This window comes from Crotalus tigris, unplaced genomic scaffold (genome assembly GCF_016545835.1).
Source record: "Crotalus tigris isolate CLP2741 ecotype Arizona unplaced genomic scaffold, ASM1654583v1 scf7180000019173.45859301935:6455823, whole genome shotgun sequence".
Lineage (NCBI taxonomy): Eukaryota > Metazoa > Chordata > Lepidosauria > Squamata > Viperidae > Crotalus > Crotalus tigris.
In genome coordinates this window covers 6,129,153-6,149,714 of record NW_024097414.1, presented here as the reverse complement: position 1 = coordinate 6,149,714, position 20,562 = coordinate 6,129,153, and the positions used below count along the sequence as shown (strand labels likewise).

The following is a 20,562-nucleotide window of genomic DNA, read 5'->3' as shown; positions in this document are numbered from 1 at the left end:
GTATGTATGCATGCAGGGCTTTTGCAGATTCTGCATGAGCTGAGAACTAGGCTCTCAAGGGAAGGGGAGGAGAGGATTGGCCAATTGCCAAGTGAGGGTTGACTTCTGAGAGTTTGGAGCAATGTGACCTTCCTGGTAGGTGCAGACCAGGAGACCTCTGAGCCTGTGACTGAAAGGCTGAAACTGCTGAGTTTGGACAGTTGTGGCAGAAATGTTTGTGGCTCGTTAGATACTGATGCATCTGCTGGCGACAAGCGGCACCCATCAGATGCCTTTCCTTCTACCTGTGGATTCTTTTGCAGAGCTTTTGTGTGGAAGGGCATGGTGAGGGAAGGGATTACAGCAGATTGATTTACACGGAAGGAGCCAGTTCTGGAAAGTATTTGAGAGGGACCATAGGGTAGAAACGCATATTGGCAAGTAACTGATTATTTTCGGGGTTATATGTACTGTACGGCTTTAAAAACGTGAGTTTCACAGAGTCTTCTTTTGACAGTCAAGGTCTTTATATTGTTTATGATGCTGTGGGGGCCTCCTGTAGAAAGTGAGGCTCAGGAAGAGCCAGCAGGATTTATAACTCCTCCCTGGACTCTGTGGTCTCTGGTGGATTCATCCCATCCTGCTGTGGCTCTTTGAGGGTCTCAGCAGCCTAGAAAGGCAGAGGCAACCTTTACTCAAGTACCCAGGTATGGAGTGTTTCCCAACAGCAACCATTGTCCACATAGGCACAGTTCTGCTTGTTTGCGAAACAGAGTCTTAGGAAGCTGAGGTTGAAGCATGTGAGGGAATAAGGCAGGTTCAGGAAGAAGTACCTCCCCATCCTTGTGAGGGCAAAACCCAAGACTGTTTTCAACCTGCCCTCCCTCCATCCCTCAGACCAATTGTCCAAAGTAGCATGCATGAATTTTCATTGTGAACCTGGGAACCAAGGACTAGAATCCACATTCTAGCAAGACCTAGAAGCTGGCTTATCTCACTGGGAATTACAAACATAGACCATCTCAGTCACAGGAGTGTCTCCCCAAAGTCCAGATGGGAACCTTGAAAAAAGACTCCTCCAGTCATTCCAGATGGCCTCTCTAAGCAGAACCTTCTCTTTGCTGGGCGGGAAAGCTGGGTGGATTTTTGAGCCCCTCTTCTATAGGGTCTGATACTTACTCCAGTCTCTTTGTTGGAGAGGGGCTTCCCTCCTCCCTCCAGAAATCTCGAGAAGCTCTCAGTATCTCTGCTACCCGTGTACTCAATCATCTGGGGAGGAAACCTTCAGTCAGCACAGCCCCATGTCATTCCTCCCCCAATCAGCAGCCAGACTGCCCTCCCGCAGCCAAATCTTTAGAGCAGGAGAAATGCTGTTGTACCTGCCGGCCTGGCCCAGCGGGAAAGAAGTACAGGGTTGGGTAGCCATGGATGGTCAGGTCTTCCACTTCGTTGGCTGTGGCATCCATCTCTGCAATGACAATATTCTTGTGATCTTTGTATTTCTCTCCTAACTTTTCCCAGGCCGGGGCCAGTGCCTTGGAGTGGGGACACCAAGAGGCATCTGTGAAGACAGAATAGGAGGGGGTCTTGTTAGATTAAAAATACCAAACACTGGCCACTGTGGTGAGTTGAGCAAGCTTGGGCTTGGATTGTCTGTGGCTGCTGTGCACAATCCACTTGCCTAAATCTAACAGGCAGTTGGGGATTCAGGTGGGACCCTGTTGCTCCGTGGTTATCTGGGCAAAGCCTGTTCTGGAATGCAGCCAGCAGGCTTGGGGAAGGGGGGAGAAGGGAGAATATGTGTCTCTCCTTCAGCTCTAAAGATTAAAGTGCCTAGAACATTTTCATAATTCACTCTGTGTTTCATACACCATCCCTTTCAACCCTGAGAGTTACCTGCTGCTGGGAGAGGCAAAATCCTTTGGGCAGGTGTGCAACTCTACACCCCTCTGGCAGGCCTTGTGGTCATAAAAGCTACCCACCCCGAACCTCAGGCCATGCTGGGACCTTTATAAAAGCTTAGCATTAGCTGTGTCTGTCTTTGAGGTCCAGATGCTTACAGAATTTCACAAACACGTTTTTGGTTTCATCAAATGCAACTTGCTCAAAATTCTTGCCCACCACGACTTTCACCCACTTCTTATCCCAGTCACTGGGGATCTCCTCGCTCATCAGATGGGGCTGGAAGAGAAGGCAAACCAGAGGTGGGGCTTCTGGGAAAGGTAGTACCTAATTGGGGAGAGGGGCGGATGCTGGAAATGCATCTGTGGCTTTTTCCCGGAGCTGTGCACAGAAGGGCCTTTCCTGTTGACATCTTGGGAACGGGATAAGGAAGAGCTGGCTAGGGGGCTGCCTTCTTCCCAGAGGTCCACGTGTACCAGGGTGCCCCCCCCCTTTGCCAGATGTCGGCTGCCCACCTGAATTTTCCCCTGCAAAACCTCTTGACAAAAGGTGTGGAGACCGTGTGCTGTGAGCCCTTCTGTGGTTAGCCGGTATTTTTTGTTGGCCTCAATATTGATGAAACGGAGGGCGGGAGCATCGTAGACCTTAAGACCGAAGTGCTGTAATACGCCAGCCCCTTCCCCATTGACATCCACCAGCACAAAAAGCACCTGTAGTCTCAGACAGAAGCCCCCCAGCCACAGATGATGGGTGCATATTTGCCCTGGTGGCCTTTTCATCACAGCCAGTTGTGTTTCCTCTCCCCCTGGCTGGCTTAGCAAGAGGGTACCTGTTGCCAAACAGGAAGGAAGAGGGAGTGGTTTCCCTAGGAGCAGCCCTACCTGCTCTCCCATCTCCACCCTGGACTTACCTGACCCCGAAATGCAGTGGCCCCCTCTCGAAAAGGGCCCAGGAGCCTTAACTGGGAATCCACTGACTTGTTGATAAAGAGCAGCAAATGATTTGGGATCTTTGCCCCAAATATCTTGGAGGAGTTCTAGGGGAAAACCATCGGCAGTTACTTCCCCTGAGCAGAGAGACCTCAAGCCATTGGACACAAAAAGCCCATGTGGTGCAGCGGGGCAAGCAGGCCTGGCCATCTTGAAGGTCTGAAACATCCCTCCTCTTCTCTTTGACCTTTGAATTACCCTGACCTAACTGGCTCCTGCACAGAGCAGCAGAACAGGTCTGAAGGAGGTACCTCCACACTGCACCAATGGATGACTTGCCCACGGCAGCCCCTTTGATGAATCCCACCACATGCAAGAGAGAGAGGAGGGGCCGCATCTGCCAGCAAGGAGGCTGTGGGCTCCCTGATGGGATCACAGCTGACTGACCTTATTTGTGAGCTCCATCACCAGGTCTAGACTCTGCACAGAGATGAATTGAGCCAGGTCCTTTGCATCCAGGCCTAGCTCTGTGTCAGCGAAGAAATCTACCCGCTGGCCATCATCCTGCAAATACACCAATCAGCAAACAGTGTCTGCAGAGGCACAGTTGCACCAGCCCTTCAAAGCATCTTACCTTCCGGAAGAGAGAAATGGTATCCTCAGTAATATTGTACTGTTCAAAGAGCAGCAGGTTGTCCGTGATGGCAAAGGCTACCTCAGGAGTGTCACTGGCTACATCAGCAAAGAGACCCACATCTGGATCCTGCAAATCCTAGAGAGAACGGCACAGCCAGAGGCAGCTCTGGACACAACCAGCATGGAGAAAGGAAGGGCTGCAGTGTGAGGCCGGGGGAGAGGGAGCACATTTTGCTTTCTGGACAGAACTTGCCACTGGACAACAACGGGAAAATCCCTGGCCGCATTCCCATGGAAAAGGTTCAAAGGCTCTGGTGAAATTTGGAAGAGAAGGCGTGTCTTGCCTGTGGCAGCTTCAAAAGGGAGGAACGTAAGATGTCACTCACCTGGAAGAATCCAACTACCGCAACATTGTGGAGATTCACAAAACTAGCGACTGCATCAACTTCTTCGAGTAGCACCAGACTGGGCCCGGCTTTCCGTTTTAGCCACTCCACTATGCCTGCAGCCTCTTGCTCATCTAACATGGGAACCAGGGGAGGAGTTGTGAGGACGGCTGTCAACCCCCTTCCTCGCCAGCAACTCTTTGAACAAGAGGACCATAATGCTTATCAGATAATATGGGAAAATCTGAGCAGTAGCTGAAGGACTACTATCACGTCCAACGGAACAGATGTTCTGCTCCTCTCTACAAAAAATTGTGCTTACTCGATAACAATAAAAGGGAAACAAGAGGCTGGGCTGCTCATAAAACCATGCAGCGCAAAGAGAGAGAGAGAGAGAGAGAGAGAGAGAGAGAGAGAGAGGCGGAAGCTGCTACAAACTGGGAACACGGAGATAGGTGTTAGCAGGTAGCCACTGCAAAAGTCTGGGAGTGGCAGGTTTCCATCAGATTCCAAGGAAGATGCTGGTCATCTCCTCTGCTACTCTCCTGCAGTGAGTTCCTCTACTAGGGCTGGTTGTGTTTCACTCACTTCCTGACTGACCTGGAAAATCCATGGGATGGGTGCGGTTTCCATCTTTGAAGAGTTTGAGGACAGGGTAGCCAGTGATTCCAAACTCTGCCCTCAATGCCTCCTCCTGGGTGCAGTCCACCTTGCCCAGTCTCGCTAGGGGACCTGCCTCCTTTTTTAGCAACACAGCTGCTCTGGCAAACTCCTGGGCCAGGGCCTGGCAATGTCCTGACCAGGGGACGTCTGAGGGAGAGAGAAGAGAGGCAATCAAGAAGGGCAGCGGCTGAAAAGGATGCACAAAAGAGTGGTAGAGAACCTTTTCCTCTCTACACCAGAATCTTGGGGGGGGGGCACCTACTGTGATTGAGTGACGGGATGCCCTTCCTCATGCAGGGCATCATCAGAAAGGGGCTATAGCTCAAAGGTCAAACCAGCCCAATCTCAAGCACTCCAATCTGTGGTTTGTGGGATAGTTTGTCCCAACAGGCACAGCGGTGTGTATTGATTGTCCCCAAAGCAGCCGGGAGCAGGAAGAATAAGGGTTGTCTTCTGAGGCCACAGATGGCACCATGATGGCCCTGCCTCACATGAAACCTGCGCCCCATATCCAGTTCTCTTCACTCAGATTGGTAGTTTGCCCCTCCCCTGCAGTAAGGCAGCCCCAAGGGAGCCCTGTGAAGATTTCCAGCTGCCCCACCCTCTTCCTCCTCCTCTACTCACAGAATTCCACCAAGAGCAGCTTATATGTCTGCAAAGCCCTGGCAAAATTGTGCTGGTTCAGCACCAAGATGTCTTCCTCCTCCACCCAGCTCTTGTCCTCTTGTGTCTTCGCAAGCTGAAGGGAAGTCACGGCCAGCCACAAGGCCAGCAGGAAACCCATGGCAGTGTGAATGGTGGAACTCAGCATACCGACATGGACCCAGAGACGCCAGGCAGGGCAGGGCTGGCCCTGATAAGGCCCCTGTGCCCAGACACGTGGCTTCTGGTGAATGGCTGTGCCAATCCCGGCCAGGAACGTCCACCTGCCAACTTGCTTGTTCTGACCTTGCTGCGAGGGGGGAAGTTCTGAAGGAGACCTTATTCTCCTTGTCAAGAGGAAAGTCCTGCAGCATTGGGGCTCCCGTGGCTAGTCCTCCTGGCTCTTCTGGGCTTTCAGGCAGAGTTCAAAGGAAGGTTACTCACAGCAGCCCCCAAAGACCTCTGAGCTTGGAGAGCTTCAGCTGCACTTCTGGCCAGTTGATCTTTGGGGCCAGAGTGGGCGACCCAGGAAAGTCTGAAGCTTGTAGAGGCATCTGCTAGCATGGGAGGGCAGAGATCCATAAGGAGCCCAGGAGCTGAAAGGAGTCATGGGCATTCTCAATAGTGGCTGCCAAACGGAGACAGAAGCCAAAGCGAAGGCTTCAGTCCTTGAAGGGAGAGCAAGGGCAGCCATGTGCTGCTCCTCATTCCTGCCCTCTTTTCAGGAATGCCAGTGGGTCAGAGGAGGAAGCTCCATGGCTTCCCAGCAGACTTTAGGGACTGGGCATTGTGCCTGGAAGGTCTTCTTCCAAAATGTTCTCAGCAGTCCCCTTACGGGTGATGCCTGAGCTGCTTCCTCAGGGTGACACAAAAATGGCCCAAATGCCGGGGAAGGAGGAGCAGGAGGAGGCAATGGCACTTTTCAGTACCAAGGTATTCCAGTAACATCTTTCTCTTGTACTACCCAGCCTGGGCAGAACCCAAGACGATTCTGTGGAATGTCCATCACCTCGGTCAACTGCTGAATTCTTTAACAGTTTTCAGTGTTGCTAGGAAGCAGCATGGGCCTGAATGGTGAGGCAGCCCTGGGTCTGGAATGGGGGACAGAAGTGAAAGGTGGGGATGGGCTGTCTCAGATGCAGAGCAAGTCAGCTGGTCCATGATCCATTGGGCAGCATATAACTGGCTGCTTTCTAAGGGGTGGGGTAGGGCCAGTCTCCTGCAGCAATATATCAGACTCTGTATCCGTTGTGAATTCCTTCCTGCAGAAAGCAAAGAGTCAGGCCTTAACAGAGACTCTCCTGAAAGACAGGTAAAGGGGAGCAAGGAAGTGGCAGAAAGCTCTCCAGAATGGCATCAGCCTCCCTTCCTCTTGGCCTCTGAAGCACCCGCGAGAGGCTTCATTCAGGCTGTTTGGCTCAGCTCTGCCTCTGCTTAAACTGAGTCCTGCCCAGCAATTAAGTTTGACCAAGGCTGGCTGGAGGAATGGTGTGTGTGTGTGTGTGTGTGTGTGTGTGTGTGTGCGTGCGCGTGTGTGTGCGGGTGCTTGCATGTCACTGCAAATTTTACTGGGAGGTTTCTAATTGCTTTGAGCATCTCCTGCTGCAGGAGGAAGATGAGACGGCAGCCCTTTTGTGCGCAGCTGCAAGGAAGGGTTGCTATGACATGGCCCAGCAGCTCCTCTCCCAAGGAAGAGGGGCCATTAACAGCCAGGTAGAGCAATGAGGCAAGAGCCCCGAGGAGGGGGAGGCTTCCTTCCTGCATCCACCCAGCAGCCTGATTGACCAGATGGCTGTCAGTGCGAGACTACCTCTTGCTTTGGCTCTCCTCCAGGATGCCACTGGCAGAACCCCCCTTTTCTGGGCCACGGAATACAGGCACAAGAGACTGGTGGAGCTGTTGCTGTCCCATGGGGCAGACCCAGATGTCCGTGACAAAGTGTGTACAAGACAGGGGAGTGGGGGAAGGAAGGGGAAGGGGGCACATCCAGCAGCTGCCTCATACAAACCAAGGGGGGTACATATTGAAAGGGCTGGAAAAGGGCAAGACCCAGCCAAGTGCCCCAAAGAGTCACATAGCCACACCTGGCTTGGTTCCAACTGCACCTCCAGGCTCAGCCCCATGGATCTTGTAGCAGTGGGCCATTGGGCCCCAACAGCCCTGCAAAGGTAAAGGAGGGGATATTAGGGGCAGAGGGTCCCTACTTCTGGGCCCTGTCCTACAAAGGGGAGCAACTTTTCCAAAACCCTCTAGACTATTCCAGCCTTTCTGTTCTACTTGTCTGGAAGTTCTTCCCTTCATATGAAGGTCTTACCCATCCGGTCTTTGAGAAGGGAAGCAGCTTGGCAGCAGGCCTCTCCCTCTCCCACTGCTCTTCCTAAGGGGCTGGGGTTTCAGAAAAGTGCTTCAGAGCAGGGCCTTGAGCCAAATCAACCTGGGGTCTCTGCCCTTCTGATCCCACGCAGGAGGGGAATCTTTGCCTGCACAGGGCAGCCTATTTTGGCTTACCCACCATTGCTAGGATGCTGCTGGAAGCTGGCTCAGACTTGAATGCCACAAACCATCTGGGTAACTCACCTCTGCACCTGGCAGCCCAAGAGAAGTGCCATGAATGCCTCAGGTGAGATAAGAGGGGCAGGAGGTCTTCACACGGTTAGGTCACTACACAGGGGACAGCTCTGGAGTAAGGCTGAAGCCCTCTTCCAGGCCTGGGGTTAATTGCTCAGTCTTCTAGGCCAATGGGACAGTTGTCCACTCTCATCCCTGTTTGTGAGAAACTCATTTTAGTTGTTGGGACATTCCAATCCTAGGTGTGCCCCAAGGATGGATGGGAGGGGTTGCTTGTGGAGTGGGAAATATCTTGGAATAAGATGCTTTTGACTGTATGGAATTCTTTGGGGTTCTCCTCAGGGACCACAAAGCCCAGGGCCCTGGCCTCTTTCTGATCTTGCAGCCTTTTCCTGGCCTGTGGCGCAGTCTCTCTGAAGAACAAAGCAGGGCAGCTGCCCCAGCAATGCACCCAGGTCAGCTCCCCCTCCTGCAGGGCTCTGCAGGCCTTCTCTGGCCAGTTGCCAAGTCAGGTAGAGCAGATACTCAGCAGGTGAGTCAGTCGCATTCTTCCTCCCTCCCTCTCTTCTACCTATCATATATACATATTGCTGCCTATCTCACAAAAATATATTCCCAGTTGATGGGCATTTCTCAGACTGCAGACAGCGCTCAGCACTGCCCGCCTGCTGCCTTGCCTTCTCTTCCTAGGGACATCTCTCGGGGCTTTGAGCAAGTTGCCATTCCTTGCCTCAATATGGTAGACCAGGAATCCTATCCCAGGGATTTCCTCTACATCACAGGGAACATCATGTCAGGCTCAATGCTTCTTCCCACAAAAGCCTGGGATCAAAGTCAGGTAAGAGATTTTCCTTCCTTGCTTCCTTTGGGATGGGAAGAACAGGCATGCCTGCTTAGTATTTGAATCACATTATCTGGTGTGTGTGTGCATGTGTGTGTGTGCACACACACAAGCACATAAGGGAAGGCAGGAACCAAACTTTAGCTTTTGTGATAGCATCCTTTGAATCAAGATATTGCATATATGCTTCATCATTGGCCTTTCTTTCCACCTGCAAGACATGTCTTTGGGCATTTTCAGATTTTTTACTGAGTTTCTTATGTAATCACATTTATTTTTCTACTATCTTCTCTTTTCCTTGTTGCTGGAATTGTTCAACTGTAATACTGAAATCCTTCTTTGGAGGAATGTATGTCATCTTGTAGGCTTCCTGTCCTGGATTTGACTGTAGATTATGGATTTAAAACATAATTTTCTGAAGTCCAATATTTATGTTCAGCATACCAAGTTAAGTTTCACTTAAAATTAAAGATCTCCAACATTATTGCTGTCTTTCAGGGTTCCTGCTACTGCCACTTATTTAATTAATTTTTTCCTGTTGCTTAAAATCAAATCAAAGGGAATGGATCCTTTTGTGGCTTCTTTTACCTTCTGAAGGAGAAAATTGCCACAAAACAGGCTAGGGATTTGCTAGGACCATGCTTAGCAGAGTTTGTCTTCTGGCACACGTTGGGGTAATTATAGCCCCTATCAGTTATAACTTAATGCCCTTTGGGAGAGCCAGTTTGCTTCTAAGAAGCATCATGAACATATTTGATTTGGTGGGTGGCACAAACCGCAAAATTGTTTTATTTTCCCTTATTTTTTAAAAAACAAGAAGGCTCTTTTTAGGGAATTCCTTTGCCCAGGTAATGCTAGAAAACTAATCTTTTATTAGCCCCATTTCCAAAACCAGAATTCACTCTCTGTGGGTGTAGACTGGTAGTAATTCAATGTGATATTATCAGTCTCCACAGAGACGAGGATACCTCTCTGGGTACCTGATGAACCTTATCAGCCGTGCTATCCCTTTCTGATCTTTGCTTCCAGAAGACTGGCATTTGCGAGTCAGCATATGTGGTATGACTGGTAACAGATTTTGTTCAGCTTCTTTGCAGATAAAAACTGCATCACCTCTACAGCATTAGGCTCTCTTCTCCTTCACTGGAGATTCAAAACCTTGTGAAGAATTTCTTCCTAAAGCTGTTCTTGATGGCCTCTTGTTCACTTCTTTGAAGAGAGTCGTTTCTCTTTTGACTCCTTGGTTGGGCCCAGAAAGCCCTTCATGCAATCACTTTGCTTGGATGTGCAGCAAAGCAGGGAGTTTGTTTTTGCTGCAGACAAATGTTTGTTTGACTTCAGCCAGGAGGGCTGTATGTCACAAGCCCTGCAGTCTCCACTCCAGCTGTCTTTATTCCTTGTTCTAACCACTTGGGAAAGGTTTGTTGGCAACCTCTCTTTCAACCCTTGGCGAGTTTGCTTTCTCAAAACTAGCCTTGTTATTTAAAATGAGGAGATTTGGGGCTTCTTTCTCCAGGATTAACCTTCCTGGAGTCAATACAAACACTTCATAAAATACACATTTAATATTATTTTAAGAGGGAGAGATTCATACATCATCATTCTTGGTTTTGTCTTATGTTGGTGTGTGAGAGAAAACTGTTAAGCCCAATACAGAAAGAAAAGAAATGCAATGCAAAAAGTACCTAGTTCCTTTACTGAGACTCACTTTCTTCTATTATTGAAAGTTTAATATGGGGCGTGAAATCCCTTAATCAACTGTAGTTCAAAGGACATGCATTGGGTGGGATCCTTTCTCCCCCTATTAGGCTTTTCACCATTTTGGGGAAACTTTACCCATAGCAGTTTCTCCACAGCTTGAAGAAAGGAGCATATTAAAGGCTATTTAGTAATTCAGCTTTTAGGAGGTAACCTTGATTCAGAAGTTGTAACTGCTGCACAGCATGTGGCTCCTGAAAGCCATGATTACACGATGGAAATGAAATAAAAACAAACTTGATTTTTCAGTGGCACCGACTATTAATTTTTGCCAGAAAAACTTTCACTTTCCACGCTGAGCAGTAGAATTGTGTTGGCTAAGGCCAGGTCTTAGCTGCAGTCCCTTGTGGGAAGAGTAGCAGCTGTGGTAAGAAACAGCGAAATCGCCAGAAGCATCTTTCTTCATGCAGTTGCTGCTCTACTATCCTTGGGGAAAAGAAAGTGGCTGGATTGCCAGTGGGTATCTGGTGGATTCACATCTCACTAACTCTCTCCGCAGAGAGGGACACGTGCCAGACTGACCTTTGGCTTCTTGCTTTGGTTAATTTCAGGGCTGCAGGTGTGATGGAGGCTGCACCATGGCCAGCTGTCCCTGCATTCTGCGCAGTCAGTGCTCCTGGACCTTCATGGTGAGATGCCCAGGCTTACCTCTGCCTGCTGAGAGGATATTACCACTCTGAGTGCCAGCCAGCTTCTCCTCCCTCCCAATGCAGGGTGGCCAACTCAGGCTGGATACCACTGGCACAGCCCCTGAGATGGGATCCATCTATGAATGCAGCATGCTGTGCGCTTGTTCCAGGTCCTGCCCCAACCGGGTGGTGCAACGCGGTCTCCGGTGAGTGTGCCGAGGTGTCCTGGCTCCTGCTGGAATACTGGGGGCAGCCTAAGGTGTCCATGGCAAGCTCCAGGCCTGTCTGGCAAGCATCATCATCAGCGACTGATGTTCCATCAGCTCAAGGTGCCTAGGAACCACCCTGGGCTGCTCTTCCCTCCCTTGCAGAGCTAGTTTAACTGTATGAGTGGGAGGGATCTGTTCTCCCAAGGTTGTCCTACTACAGCAACATATTTCTGCAAAGGGAGTAATCAGAGGCCTTTTCTATACTTGCAGAACCCAGCTTCAACTTTACAGGACAGCTACCAAGGGTTGGGGCGTCCGCACAGTACAGGATATGCCCCGTGGAGCTTTCCTTTGCCAGTGAGTTCTGGAGCGGGGTTTCTTTGCCCTGCCCCTTGGAGGAGGGGCTGGGAGGAAGGGCAGAGCAACCCACCTCTTTCACTGCCTTCTCATTCCTCTCCTCTCTGCCAGGTACTTTGGGGAGCTGATTTCCAACACTGAGGCTGCACACAGAGAGGAAGATACTTACTACTTTGTGGTGGACATGCAGGTGGAATCTGCCTTTCTCAGGGGATGTGACTTGTGGGGAAGGGAGTTGGAAGCAAGGGCACTGCTTGTTATGTCCCCATGTTTCTAGGAAGAGGTCAATGCCAGAGTAGCTCTGAGCTCATAGCTTGTCTCTTGCAGGATGGGCAACAGTGCTGCCTCGATGGGCGCTACTATGGCAATGTCGGGCGCTTCCTAAATCATTCATGTCAACCCAACTTGGTGGCCTTACAAGTTGCCCTGGGATATGAGATCCCTGGCATTGCCTTTTTCAGCACACGAGCCATCCCAGCTGGTGAAGAACTTGGGTAGGTGACTGGTCCAGATCCAGTTCTTATAGGGCAACCCCACTTGAGAGCAGTGGAAGCAGTGGATGCTTCGGCCCAGAGCCTACGCAGGGACATATGTTAAGGCTGACTATGAAAAATTCCCAGGAGGAATTTGATAGCTGATTAACTAAGACTAATCTTTTTTATTAAAAGACATAAGTGTTCGTGAGCAGTTGGAATGGCACTAGGCAATTCCAGATTTTTTGCTATCATAGACGAAAACATTTCTCCTTCTACCTTGTCTATAAGTTCTATAATGTCACAGAAGACATTAAAGGCGTGGTGGTGGTTCCCTTCTCCTTGAAGGCTTCTGGGGAAAAGGGTGGGGGCATAAAGATGGGGCCATCTCTGGAGAATATGCAATTCTGCCTGCAAAAGGACCATCGTTGGAACCTGCCTTGAAGATTAGGGAGAACGAAGTTACTTTGCCAGCCTCCCTTATCGCTCTCCCTGGTCGGGCGCGGCTTCCCAGCCGACCGGGCAGCGGGTACGCGGGCGGCGCCCAGACGGCCTCTACTTCCGCTTCCCCTTGCAGATTCGACTACGGCGACCAGTTCTGGGAGGTGAAAAGCTGGCACTGCACCTGCCTCTGCGGCTCCCCCGGCTGCAGACGCTTGGCTCGGAGTCCCGCCCGTCTTCCTTCGCCGGCCGCCGGAGACCCCGGCTCGGGGCCCAGCTCTTCATGCCCGCCACGGTCTCCGCTCCGCGGCTTCGCGCTCAAGACAAAGCGCTCCAGCCCTCCGAAGAGGGTCACCCGGTCCCGCCTGGCTCGGTCGCCCTAGCGCTGTCCGGGGCTTCGTCTGCGCTTCTCGGAGCACCCCAATAAAGAGTTCGCCAGCTCCGCCGCGCATCTCCGTGTGTGTGTGTGTCTCTATGCCGGGCAGGGGGGCGACCGGGCCCGGCCCGCCTTCGCTGACTCCCGTCCCTTTGCCGACCCCACCGCTCCGCTCGGCCAAGGCAGCGGCGACGAGCTGAAAGCCGCCCCAGAGCGCGCGCGTTTGTCTGCCGGAACCAGCGCTTTGCACGTGCGCAGAGGCCCTTAGGAGAGGCGTCCCGGGCGGCAGGCAGATGGCAGCACAGAGGCTCGCCGGGACGCCTCGCCGCTTGCAGAAGCGCTCGAGCGCCCGCGCCGCCACCTGCAGCCGTCGCCCGCCCGCCTCCATGACCATCGGCGCTCTCCGCCCGGGGGGCGCCCCCCGCCGCCAACTGCCGTGCCTCGCCAAGGTGGGATGGGGTGGGGGGCGGCCGGCTGGTTGGCTGGCCTGCCGGCTGTCGGCCCCGGGCGGGGCGCTGAGCCGCCGTGGATGCTTGCCCCGTAGATGGAGCGCGTCGTGGTTGGCATGCAAGACCCGGATCTGGGCGTCGTGTTGCGGAATCAGCGGCTGCTACTCAGCATCATCCCGCACGCCGTGACCGGTGGGTGCTCCTCGGCTCCCCGGACCAAGACCGCAGTAAGGCCCGCCCGAGGCGCTGCCTCCCGGCCTCTAGCCGCCGCCTCGGGTCGGCGTTCGCTAAGTGAGGAAGGGTCCCGCGGCTCCCTCTTGGGCGGTTTCGGAGGCGAAAGCAGCCGGGAGGCGGAGGCTGCTGCAAGACCTCGGGGAGAAAGGCCTGTTAGGGACGGAAGGTCCCTTCCCCACCTGGAGCTCTGGGCGGGGTCGGGGGGACCTCCTGAGTGCAGTCTGGCAGCCGGCCCCTTCTTGCTGCACCAGCGCCCCCACCCAAGCATCTCTCCTTTTTAGGGAATGACATTGTGGAGTGGCTCATCCAGAAATACAACATCTTGGAGGAAGGTGAGCTAGCTGGGCTGGGCTTAATCAGGCTGGCAGGCCTCCCCCCCTGCCCCCCTTGATTTTGCCCTCTGCGATTGGGGAAGCCCAGCTAGAGGCAAGCAAATATCCTATCTAGCCTGGCCCAGTGAGGAAGGTCGCTCGGCGGGAGTCTTGGCTGCCTGGAAAGGCTGCTCCCCTCCCCAGCTACTCAGCCAACACTCTCAACCCCCCCCCCTTTCCCTCCCCTAGAATCTTTGCATCTGGGAAACCTGCTTGTGAAACATGGCTACATCTATTCTCTGAAGGATCCTCATACTCTGGTCTTGCGAAGGGATGACACTCCCTACAGGTTCCAGGTAGGTTAGGGTGAACCAGGACCCCTCTGAGACCTGACATGGAATTGGCTGACCACTCAACTATGTCACTAAAAGGGATGGAGGGGTAGATGGCTTGGAAGGGTCCTTCCTCTTAGCCTTCAAAGGCCTTGGAAGAACTACTGAGAAGACCTTGGCTAACTCTCAAGCAGAGAGGCCCCCTACTTCTGCCACAGGGGCAGCTGAACCGAGCCTCTCCCTCTATGGCCTACAGACCCCCTATTTCTGGATGAGCACCCAGTGGCTGGCCACCGACCTTGATTATGGTGAGTAGGGCAGTGGTTTTATGCCCAGTAGCCAGGGGAGCCTTTGGGCACCCCTTCAGCTGCAGCACGCCTGAGGTCACGGTTTCCCGTTTCAGCCATCTATTTGGCAAAGAGGAATATTCGTAAGCAAGGTGAACTCCATGAGCTTGAGAAGGTAAGGATGCCTGGGGCTTAAGCGAATCCCGAGGACTAGCGAGTGTGACTGATTGGAGGACTGAACGAAGGAGACCCCCTGGCAGCCTATGTCCTTCCCCTGGGTGCATGGAGCCCCTCTCCTCCCCTTTCTCTCCAGAGCTGTGAGGAGAGCACTGACTCTCTTCGTCTGACGGTGTGGGCCATCTTCTATAGGAGGATTATAAGCAACTGTGCAAGAGGATCAATCACATTTGGGACTTCGTGGTGATGCAGGCTCGGGAGCAGCTCCAGTGAGTTGCAGGAACAAAAGGTCTGCCCCTTTGGGACTGGGGAGCAGGGAGGCAGCAGCTCTGTTGCAACTCTTGCCTTTCCACAGGGCAGCTAAACAGCGGAGGAGGGCTGACCGGATTGTCATTGAGTGCCAAGAACAAGCCTATTGGCTTGTCAACAGGCCCTTGGTGAGTGGGAGGAGGAGAAGGCTGGGTGCATCTGCCACCACCACCTTTGTCCTGAGTTAGGGCACCGGGGGAAGAGTGGTCAGGAGTTGCACTGGTCTTCTTGGCTCTCTTTATGCTTTGAGGGTCTTGGGCCCAGCACTTGCAGCCAAATAGTTGGTGTTATCTCTCAGCTGCTGAAGATCCTTCTGGAAACTTCCACGGCAAATTTATACAGGCATTTTCCCATTGCCCACAAAGCTTCCCTTTGCCTGTGACAGATGAATACTGCCTTCTGCATGTAGCCTGAATGTAGAATGGGGCTTGTAGCAAGTTCTGTACTTCGTTAGGGGAAGGGGTAAAATATTGGGCATTTGCATTGCCCCACCATTAGGTGAGGGACCAAATGATGCAGCTTCTGTCCCCCTTCAGGGGTGACCAATGTCCCCCTGGGAGTGAGTTGCAGAATTGCAGATTGGGGGGTGGCCCGGGAAGGGTTCCTGGGCAAGAGAATGGCAAGTCAGCCAGGCTTTGTTCTGCTTCACCTACAGGGGGGAGTCTTGGATGTGAGAGGTGAGGGGCTAGAGCTAAGGAGCCACTCCCTCACGCCTATACAGCTGGTAAGTGTGTGTGTGTGTGTGTGTGTGTGTGACGGACTCCCTTGCTGAGGCAGCTGGAGAACAGCTGAACTGGCCTTCCTTGCCTTCTGGAAAAGGAGGGGAGAAAAACCCTCTGGCTTGTAGTCCACCTCTTGGCTGATTCCCCTTTGGGAAGATGGGACGATGTTGTATCCTTAATTGTGGCTGCCTCCTGTCCAATCAGCGTCTGTGTCAAAGGCTGTGGTGGGGGGACTCTTGGGGTCCTTCTCTGTGGTTTTGGCTTGTGGTTCCCCCCTTTCCCTTGTTCATTTCCTGGCACTCGAATCCTTCATCTTGACCTCCGAGATCTGCACTGTTGTTTGTGGGCTGTATGGGCTTCTTCCTTCCTCCCCGCCCCTGCATTACTAACTCTCAGCATCAACTTGGAAAATGGGGTTTTGAGAGAAAGGCAGGAACGTATCTGGGCTGGTGAGGCCACTCAAAAGGCTTTCAAACAATCATTTAAAAGTAGCTCAGGTTGTCTAAGAAGCAAACAAATAGGGGGCCAAGTCAGTGCAAGCAATGGACAAAAATTGTGGATGGCTGCAAGAGAGCTTCCAGCTGGTGTGGCTATGAGTTTCACTCTTTTCTCTTTCATAGAAGAGCATGGACTACTACAAACAGGAGGTGAGTGTGTGTGTGTGTGTGTGTGCGTACATGCGCATTTATGGCAGTGGGTGAAAGGCAGGAGGTTAGAGGCCCTAGGAGTCCAAACTCGGGGAACAAGGGAGGTTTGCTTAGGATGGGCCTGGCCTTCTCCTGCACAGGGGAAGGGTGGAGTCTAAGGGGAAAGGCAGCAGGAAGGGAAAGGCAAGTGTCCCTTGTTAGGAGAAAATGTGTGTGCATGCACATGCACAAGCACGCAGAGTATTCAGGGCAGTCTTCCTAAGGGCTTCTTCCCACCTGGATGTGGCGATGGAAGTTGGCAGTTGGTGGCACTTGTTCTTTGGCATTCTCTGTCCTTGGTTGCAGATCCGTTATTACTGTGCTGCCCTGAGTAGGATGCGCGTCAAGTCCTCCCTTTGCCTGCAAGGGTGAGTGGAGAGCTCATGGCTGGCAATTTCAGCCTTGTTCTCAGAGTTTTAACGCAGCTGCTCTGCTCTCCTCTCTTCCCGGTGACCGGTACCATTTAAGAATGCCAAATGAATGAGTTTATTTCTGAATGCCTCTTTATGTCCCACTTTATGTTATCCCCGACTGGGGCACCTTGGCTGCTGCTTGTCCTCTCCATCATTCTGAACAGAGAGAGGGAGCTCTCTGGTCCTTTCCCCACCTCCACTGTTTTTTGCAGATATCTCAAGTTCAATGAGCAGTATATATCCCACGACCCCATCATCTCTGGCTGCCTCCCAAGCAATCCATGGATCACTGATGACATCACATACTGGGCCATGAATGCTCCCCGGTAAGAGATTGGTGTGCCCAGCTTTCCTAAGTAGGGTGTCTTTGCTATTGATGCTCAGCTCTTTTTATGTATTGATAATATTTATATGCCACCCATTTTGTGAGACACAAACTTTGGGCTGCTAACAATGATAAAAACATTCCAATAAACATACTAGAAAAACACGATGTCCAGTGTAACAGCCTCCCTCCAAGTGTGGCATCTCCAGGGCTACAGCCTTTTTATTCTGGCGCCTGTGGGAAGAGCTGGCTCTTAACAGTTTTCCAGCAACTTAGGAGGGGGAGGGACTGCTCAAGGGCGGTGTTCCACAAGACAGGGGCATTATGGAAAAGGCACTCTTCCTAGACCTAACTAGATGGAAGCATTTGACAAAGGGACCTGGAGCATGCCCATTGTCTGATCTGGGGGACAGGCAGATATCCTTAGGGAGCAGCAGTTCTGCAGATAGCTTGGCCTTGTGCCATGTAGGGTGATGATTAGCACCTTGAATTACACTCAGGAAGAAACTGGGAACCAGTGCACCTCTTTTAGCAACGGTATAAGTTAGTTGAGCTGAAAGGTGCCCAATACTTCGCAAGAATTCTGTAGCAGCTCTAATTTCTGGATGGTCTTCAAGGGCAGCCCCTTGTAGAGCACATTGCAATTATCCAACCAAGATATGACTGACAGTGAGCAAGGCTTCCAGCTCCAGGAATGGGCATAATTGGCACACAAATTGTATCTGTGCAATGGCTTCCCCAGCGATGGCTGCCATCCACACCTCGAGCCAGGAAGCACACCCGAATTGCATAGCAGCTCTGCCCAAGACCCTTTTGCCTTGCAGGGTCACAGTTCCCACCAAGCTGCGGGTGGAGCGCTGGAGCTTCGGCTTCAGTGAGCTGATGGGCGACATCTTGGGCCGAGAGCAACTCCTGGAGTTCCTCAAGACAGAGTTCAGTGGTGAGCACTTGCTTTGCTGGGTCTGAGGAGGGAAAAGGAAGACCTGCGAGGAAGGTCCGTCCCGCTCCCAGGAAGCCAGCAAGGGCTCTGCCCTTCTTCCTGCTTGGTCAACTCGGGGCATGCTTTCTCTCCCACGCAGCCGAGAACCTGATGTTTTGGGAGGCTTGTGAAGAGTTACGCCTGGGTGAAGAGGCCCACATTGCAGAAGCTGTGGACTCCATCTACCAGTAGGTGGCTTTCTCCCCTTAGAGCGGGGAGGATAGTGGGCTGAGGTTGTGCTCCACTTGGGAATCAGAGGATGGCCACTCCACCTTGCTTCTGGGGCATGTGTGTCCATTGTGTTTCTGTACCTTTCCTCACTCTCATCTGGCCCCCAGAGCTTGCTAGGGCTTTGCTTTCCCATCTGCATGGTTTCTCATGTACTGTTCCTCCAGGGAGTTTCTAGCGCCCAGTGCCACCCGCTGGGTGAATCTTGACAGCAAGACTATGGAGCACACCTTGAAGGGCATCAAGACCCCCCACCGCTACGTAATGGACGATGCCGAGATGCACATCTACATGCTGATGAAAAAGGTCCTGAGGCTACCAGATAGGCAGGGAGCGACGTAGCTCTTTGATTCTTTCTCTCTCTGTGCTACCCATCTCAAGGCCTGACTGTGGCCAGACCAGCAATAAGAGCAGGCTGATGTTGCATCCTCTGCTCTTGGGCTGGAAGGTCTCTCTCTAAATTGCCCCTTCTCCTCCAGCAGGACTCCTACCCACGCTTTTTGAAGTCAGAGCTTTACAAGAAGCTGCTTGCTGAGGCCCTTGTGCCACCAGAAACCAAGAAGCGGTGAGTGGGTCAACCTTGGAGGAAGCTCTCCCAGAAAGCCAGTCGAGATCCATTGCTGATGGACTTGTTTTGCCTCCTGGCAGGGCATTCCCATTCATGAGGAAGCAGCTGCGACACTCCAGCACAAGCCTTGCCTGTCCACTCGCTCCTGGAGCCCATGAAGTGAGGCCTGAGGAAGAGAGCCAGGTGGGGCCCCAAGAGCGAGGCTAAGGGGAACTCCCCCTCCCCCAAAACACTTGTTCCCTGGATGCTTCAGGCCTCTTGCCCCCACCCCAGCAGGCATCAAGATGTAGACCTCTCTCTTACTCACCTGGACAAAAGACTACTGCTGGTTACACCCCCTCCCCCCTTTTTTTCTCTTTCTTTTTCTTTCTGGCTTAATCTTTAGTGCAGCCAAGCCTCCACCCTCTTTGAGCAAGGCTGGCAGCATTCCTGCCTCTCAGTGCATGGAACATCCCACCCACAATAAAGTGCCCTTGTTGACCCAGGCTGTTGTCATCTCACTGGGGATGGAGAGGACTAGAGTCCAGTATCAGCCATCATCCCCCTCCCCCAAATCTATCTGGGGGTGGCAGTGTTGCTTTCATTCATTCATTTATTGTTCTCATTGTGACCGGTAGACCTGATTTTGCCAAGTTTCTGCCCAGCTAGCTCCTGCTTAACCCTTAGTTAAGAGCACCTAGTGGATGGAAATTAAAGAAATTAAAAGACGCTTGCTCCTGGGGAGGAAAGCTGTGGCAAATCTAGACAGCATACTAAAAAGCAGAGACATCACCCTGCCAACAAAAGTGCGTATAGTCCAGGCCATGGTTTTCCCAGTTGCAATGTATGGCTGTGAAAGTTGGACCATAAGAAAGGCTGAGCGCCAAAGAATTGAGGCCTTTGAACTATGGTGCTGGAGAAGACTCCTGCGAGTCCCTTGGACTGCAAGGCGATTCAAACCGTCAGTCCTAGAAGAGATCAACCCCGACTGCTCTTTAGAAGGCCAGATCCTGAAGTTGAAACTCAAATACTTTGGCCACCTAATGAGAAGGAAGGACTCACTGGAGAAGGGCCTAATGCTGGGAAAGATGGAGGGCAATAGAAGAAGGGGACGACAGAGAATGAGGTGGCTGGATGGAGTCACTGAACCAGGAGGTGTGAACTTAAATGGACTCCAGAAGATGGTACAGGACAGGAAGACCTGGAGGAACATTGTCCATGGGGTCGCGATGAGTAGGACACGACTTCGCAATTAACAACAACAAGTGGATGGACATTAGCTATGCTGCTTCGTGGAGCAGCACAACCAGTCTGTGTGCAGGGGACCTCCACGGCTTTGGTGGCTAATTTGCATAGCATTATGCAGGGCCGGATGAGCTGGAGGAGATAATGCCCTTCTGCACTCCTCTGCACTTAAGAAGATTAGTTGAGCAGACTGTTTTCCCAGCTTCCAAATGGCTGCTAGAAGGCCACCCTCACAGATTTTATCCCAGGCCAAAGGTAACCTGGTCTGATGCTGAAACAAGGCCATGTCCATTTCCTGCACCTTTCTGAGGAAGACCTGCCCAAATCACCTTGCAGTCGGACCTGTCTAGGATTCTGTGAATGCATCTGAAATGTTCAGACAATTGCATAGTTGCTGTTCCTGCATAAGCAGGGAGACCAGGCTGAATAGAATCAAGGTGGAATGCTGGGAGTTGCATACTCCTTATGGGTGGACTTCTTCCAAAGATTAAATTTTACAAGGAGGCCTATGCCCATCTTCACCATGAAT

At 52.1% G+C, this 20,562-nt stretch overlaps 3 protein-coding genes across 8 annotated transcripts; 2 read left to right on the top strand and 1 right to left on the bottom strand.

The window, feature by feature from the left end:
• Positions 1–487: 487 nt before the first annotated feature.
• Positions 488–5,340, bottom strand: PDIA2 (protein disulfide isomerase family A member 2). 2 transcript variants are annotated; one of them, XM_039360255.1, is made up of 11 exons: positions 5,120–5,340; positions 4,433–4,642; positions 3,833–3,966; positions 3,445–3,582; positions 3,258–3,374; positions 2,792–2,917; positions 2,397–2,690; positions 2,040–2,160; positions 1,359–1,540; positions 1,159–1,248; positions 488–649 (listed from the first exon to the last, which is right to left on the bottom strand). In XM_039360255.1, exons 1-11 carry the CDS (start codon positions 5,304–5,306, stop codon positions 572–574), a joined length of 1,677 nt encoding a protein of 558 aa, XP_039216189.1. In that variant the 5' UTR covers positions 5,307–5,340; the 3' UTR covers positions 488–571. The 2 variants fall into 2 exon arrangements, with proteins under 2 accessions (XP_039216189.1, XP_039216190.1); XM_039360256.1 differs by having other exon boundaries at positions 2,397–2,591.
• An 867-nt stretch (positions 5,341–6,207) lies between these two features.
• Positions 6,208–12,826, top strand: LOC120315609 (histone-lysine N-methyltransferase EHMT1-like). The gene is made up of 12 exons (XM_039360254.1): positions 6,208–6,449; positions 6,746–6,850; positions 6,971–7,075; positions 7,603–7,757; positions 8,091–8,237; positions 8,396–8,543; positions 10,856–10,933; positions 11,018–11,139; positions 11,413–11,499; positions 11,611–11,689; positions 11,827–11,993; positions 12,550–12,826. Exons 1-12 carry the CDS (start codon positions 6,234–6,236, stop codon positions 12,794–12,796), a joined length of 1,656 nt encoding a protein of 551 aa, XP_039216188.1. The 5' UTR covers positions 6,208–6,233; the 3' UTR covers positions 12,797–12,826.
• Positions 12,827–13,046: 220 nt separating this feature from the next.
• RGS11 (regulator of G protein signaling 11) lies at positions 13,047–19,289 on the top strand. 5 transcript variants are annotated; one of them, XM_039360261.1, is made up of 17 exons: positions 13,047–13,238; positions 13,334–13,430; positions 13,754–13,804; positions 14,033–14,139; positions 14,372–14,423; positions 14,519–14,577; positions 14,772–14,848; positions 14,935–15,016; positions 15,544–15,612; positions 16,231–16,257; positions 16,603–16,664; positions 16,922–17,035; positions 17,859–17,974; positions 18,114–18,201; positions 18,409–18,547; positions 18,724–18,806; positions 18,890–19,289. In XM_039360261.1, exons 1-17 carry the CDS (start codon positions 13,083–13,085, stop codon positions 19,014–19,016), a joined length of 1,506 nt encoding a protein of 501 aa, XP_039216195.1. In that variant the 5' UTR covers positions 13,047–13,082; the 3' UTR covers positions 19,017–19,289. The 5 variants fall into 5 exon arrangements, 4 of the variants coding, with proteins under 4 accessions (XP_039216195.1, XP_039216194.1, XP_039216193.1 ...); XM_039360260.1 differs by having other exon boundaries at positions 18,721–18,806; XM_039360259.1 differs by having other exon boundaries at positions 13,334–13,529.
• The last annotated feature ends 1,273 nt before the right edge of the window (positions 19,290–20,562 follow it).

Coding starts and splice junctions, on each gene's coding strand:
- PDIA2 (XM_039360255.1), bottom strand. CDS start 5,306: ATGCTGAGTTCCACCATTCACACTGCCATGGGTTTCCTGCTGGCCTTG. Junction 3,375..3,444: donor CCATTTCTCTCTTCCGGAAG/GTAAGATGCTTT, acceptor GTGTATTTGCAG/GATGATGGCCAGCGGGTAGA. Junction 1,249..1,358: donor CCGCTGGGCCAGGCCGGCAG/GTACAACAGCAT, acceptor TTTCCTCCCCAG/ATGATTGAGTACACGGGTAG.
- LOC120315609 (XM_039360254.1), top strand. CDS start 6,234: ATGGGGGACAGAAGTGAAAGGTGGGGATGGGCTGTCTCAGATGCAGAG. Junction 7,076..7,602: donor ACCCAGATGTCCGTGACAAA/GTGTGTACAAGA, acceptor GATCCCACGCAG/GAGGGGAATCTTTGCCTGCA. Junction 11,500..11,610: donor CGTGGAGCTTTCCTTTGCCA/GTGAGTTCTGGA, acceptor CCTCTCTGCCAG/GTACTTTGGGGAGCTGATTT.
- RGS11 (XM_039360257.1), top strand. CDS start 13,083: ATGGCAGCACAGAGGCTCGCCGGGACGCCTCGCCGCTTGCAGAAGCGC. Junction 13,239..13,333: donor AACTGCCGTGCCTCGCCAAG/GTGGGATGGGGT, acceptor CTTGCCCCGTAG/ATGGAGCGCGTCGTGGTTGG. Junction 16,665..16,921: donor TCCTCCCTTTGCCTGCAAGG/GTGAGTGGAGAG, acceptor TGTTTTTTGCAG/ATATCTCAAGTTCAATGAGC.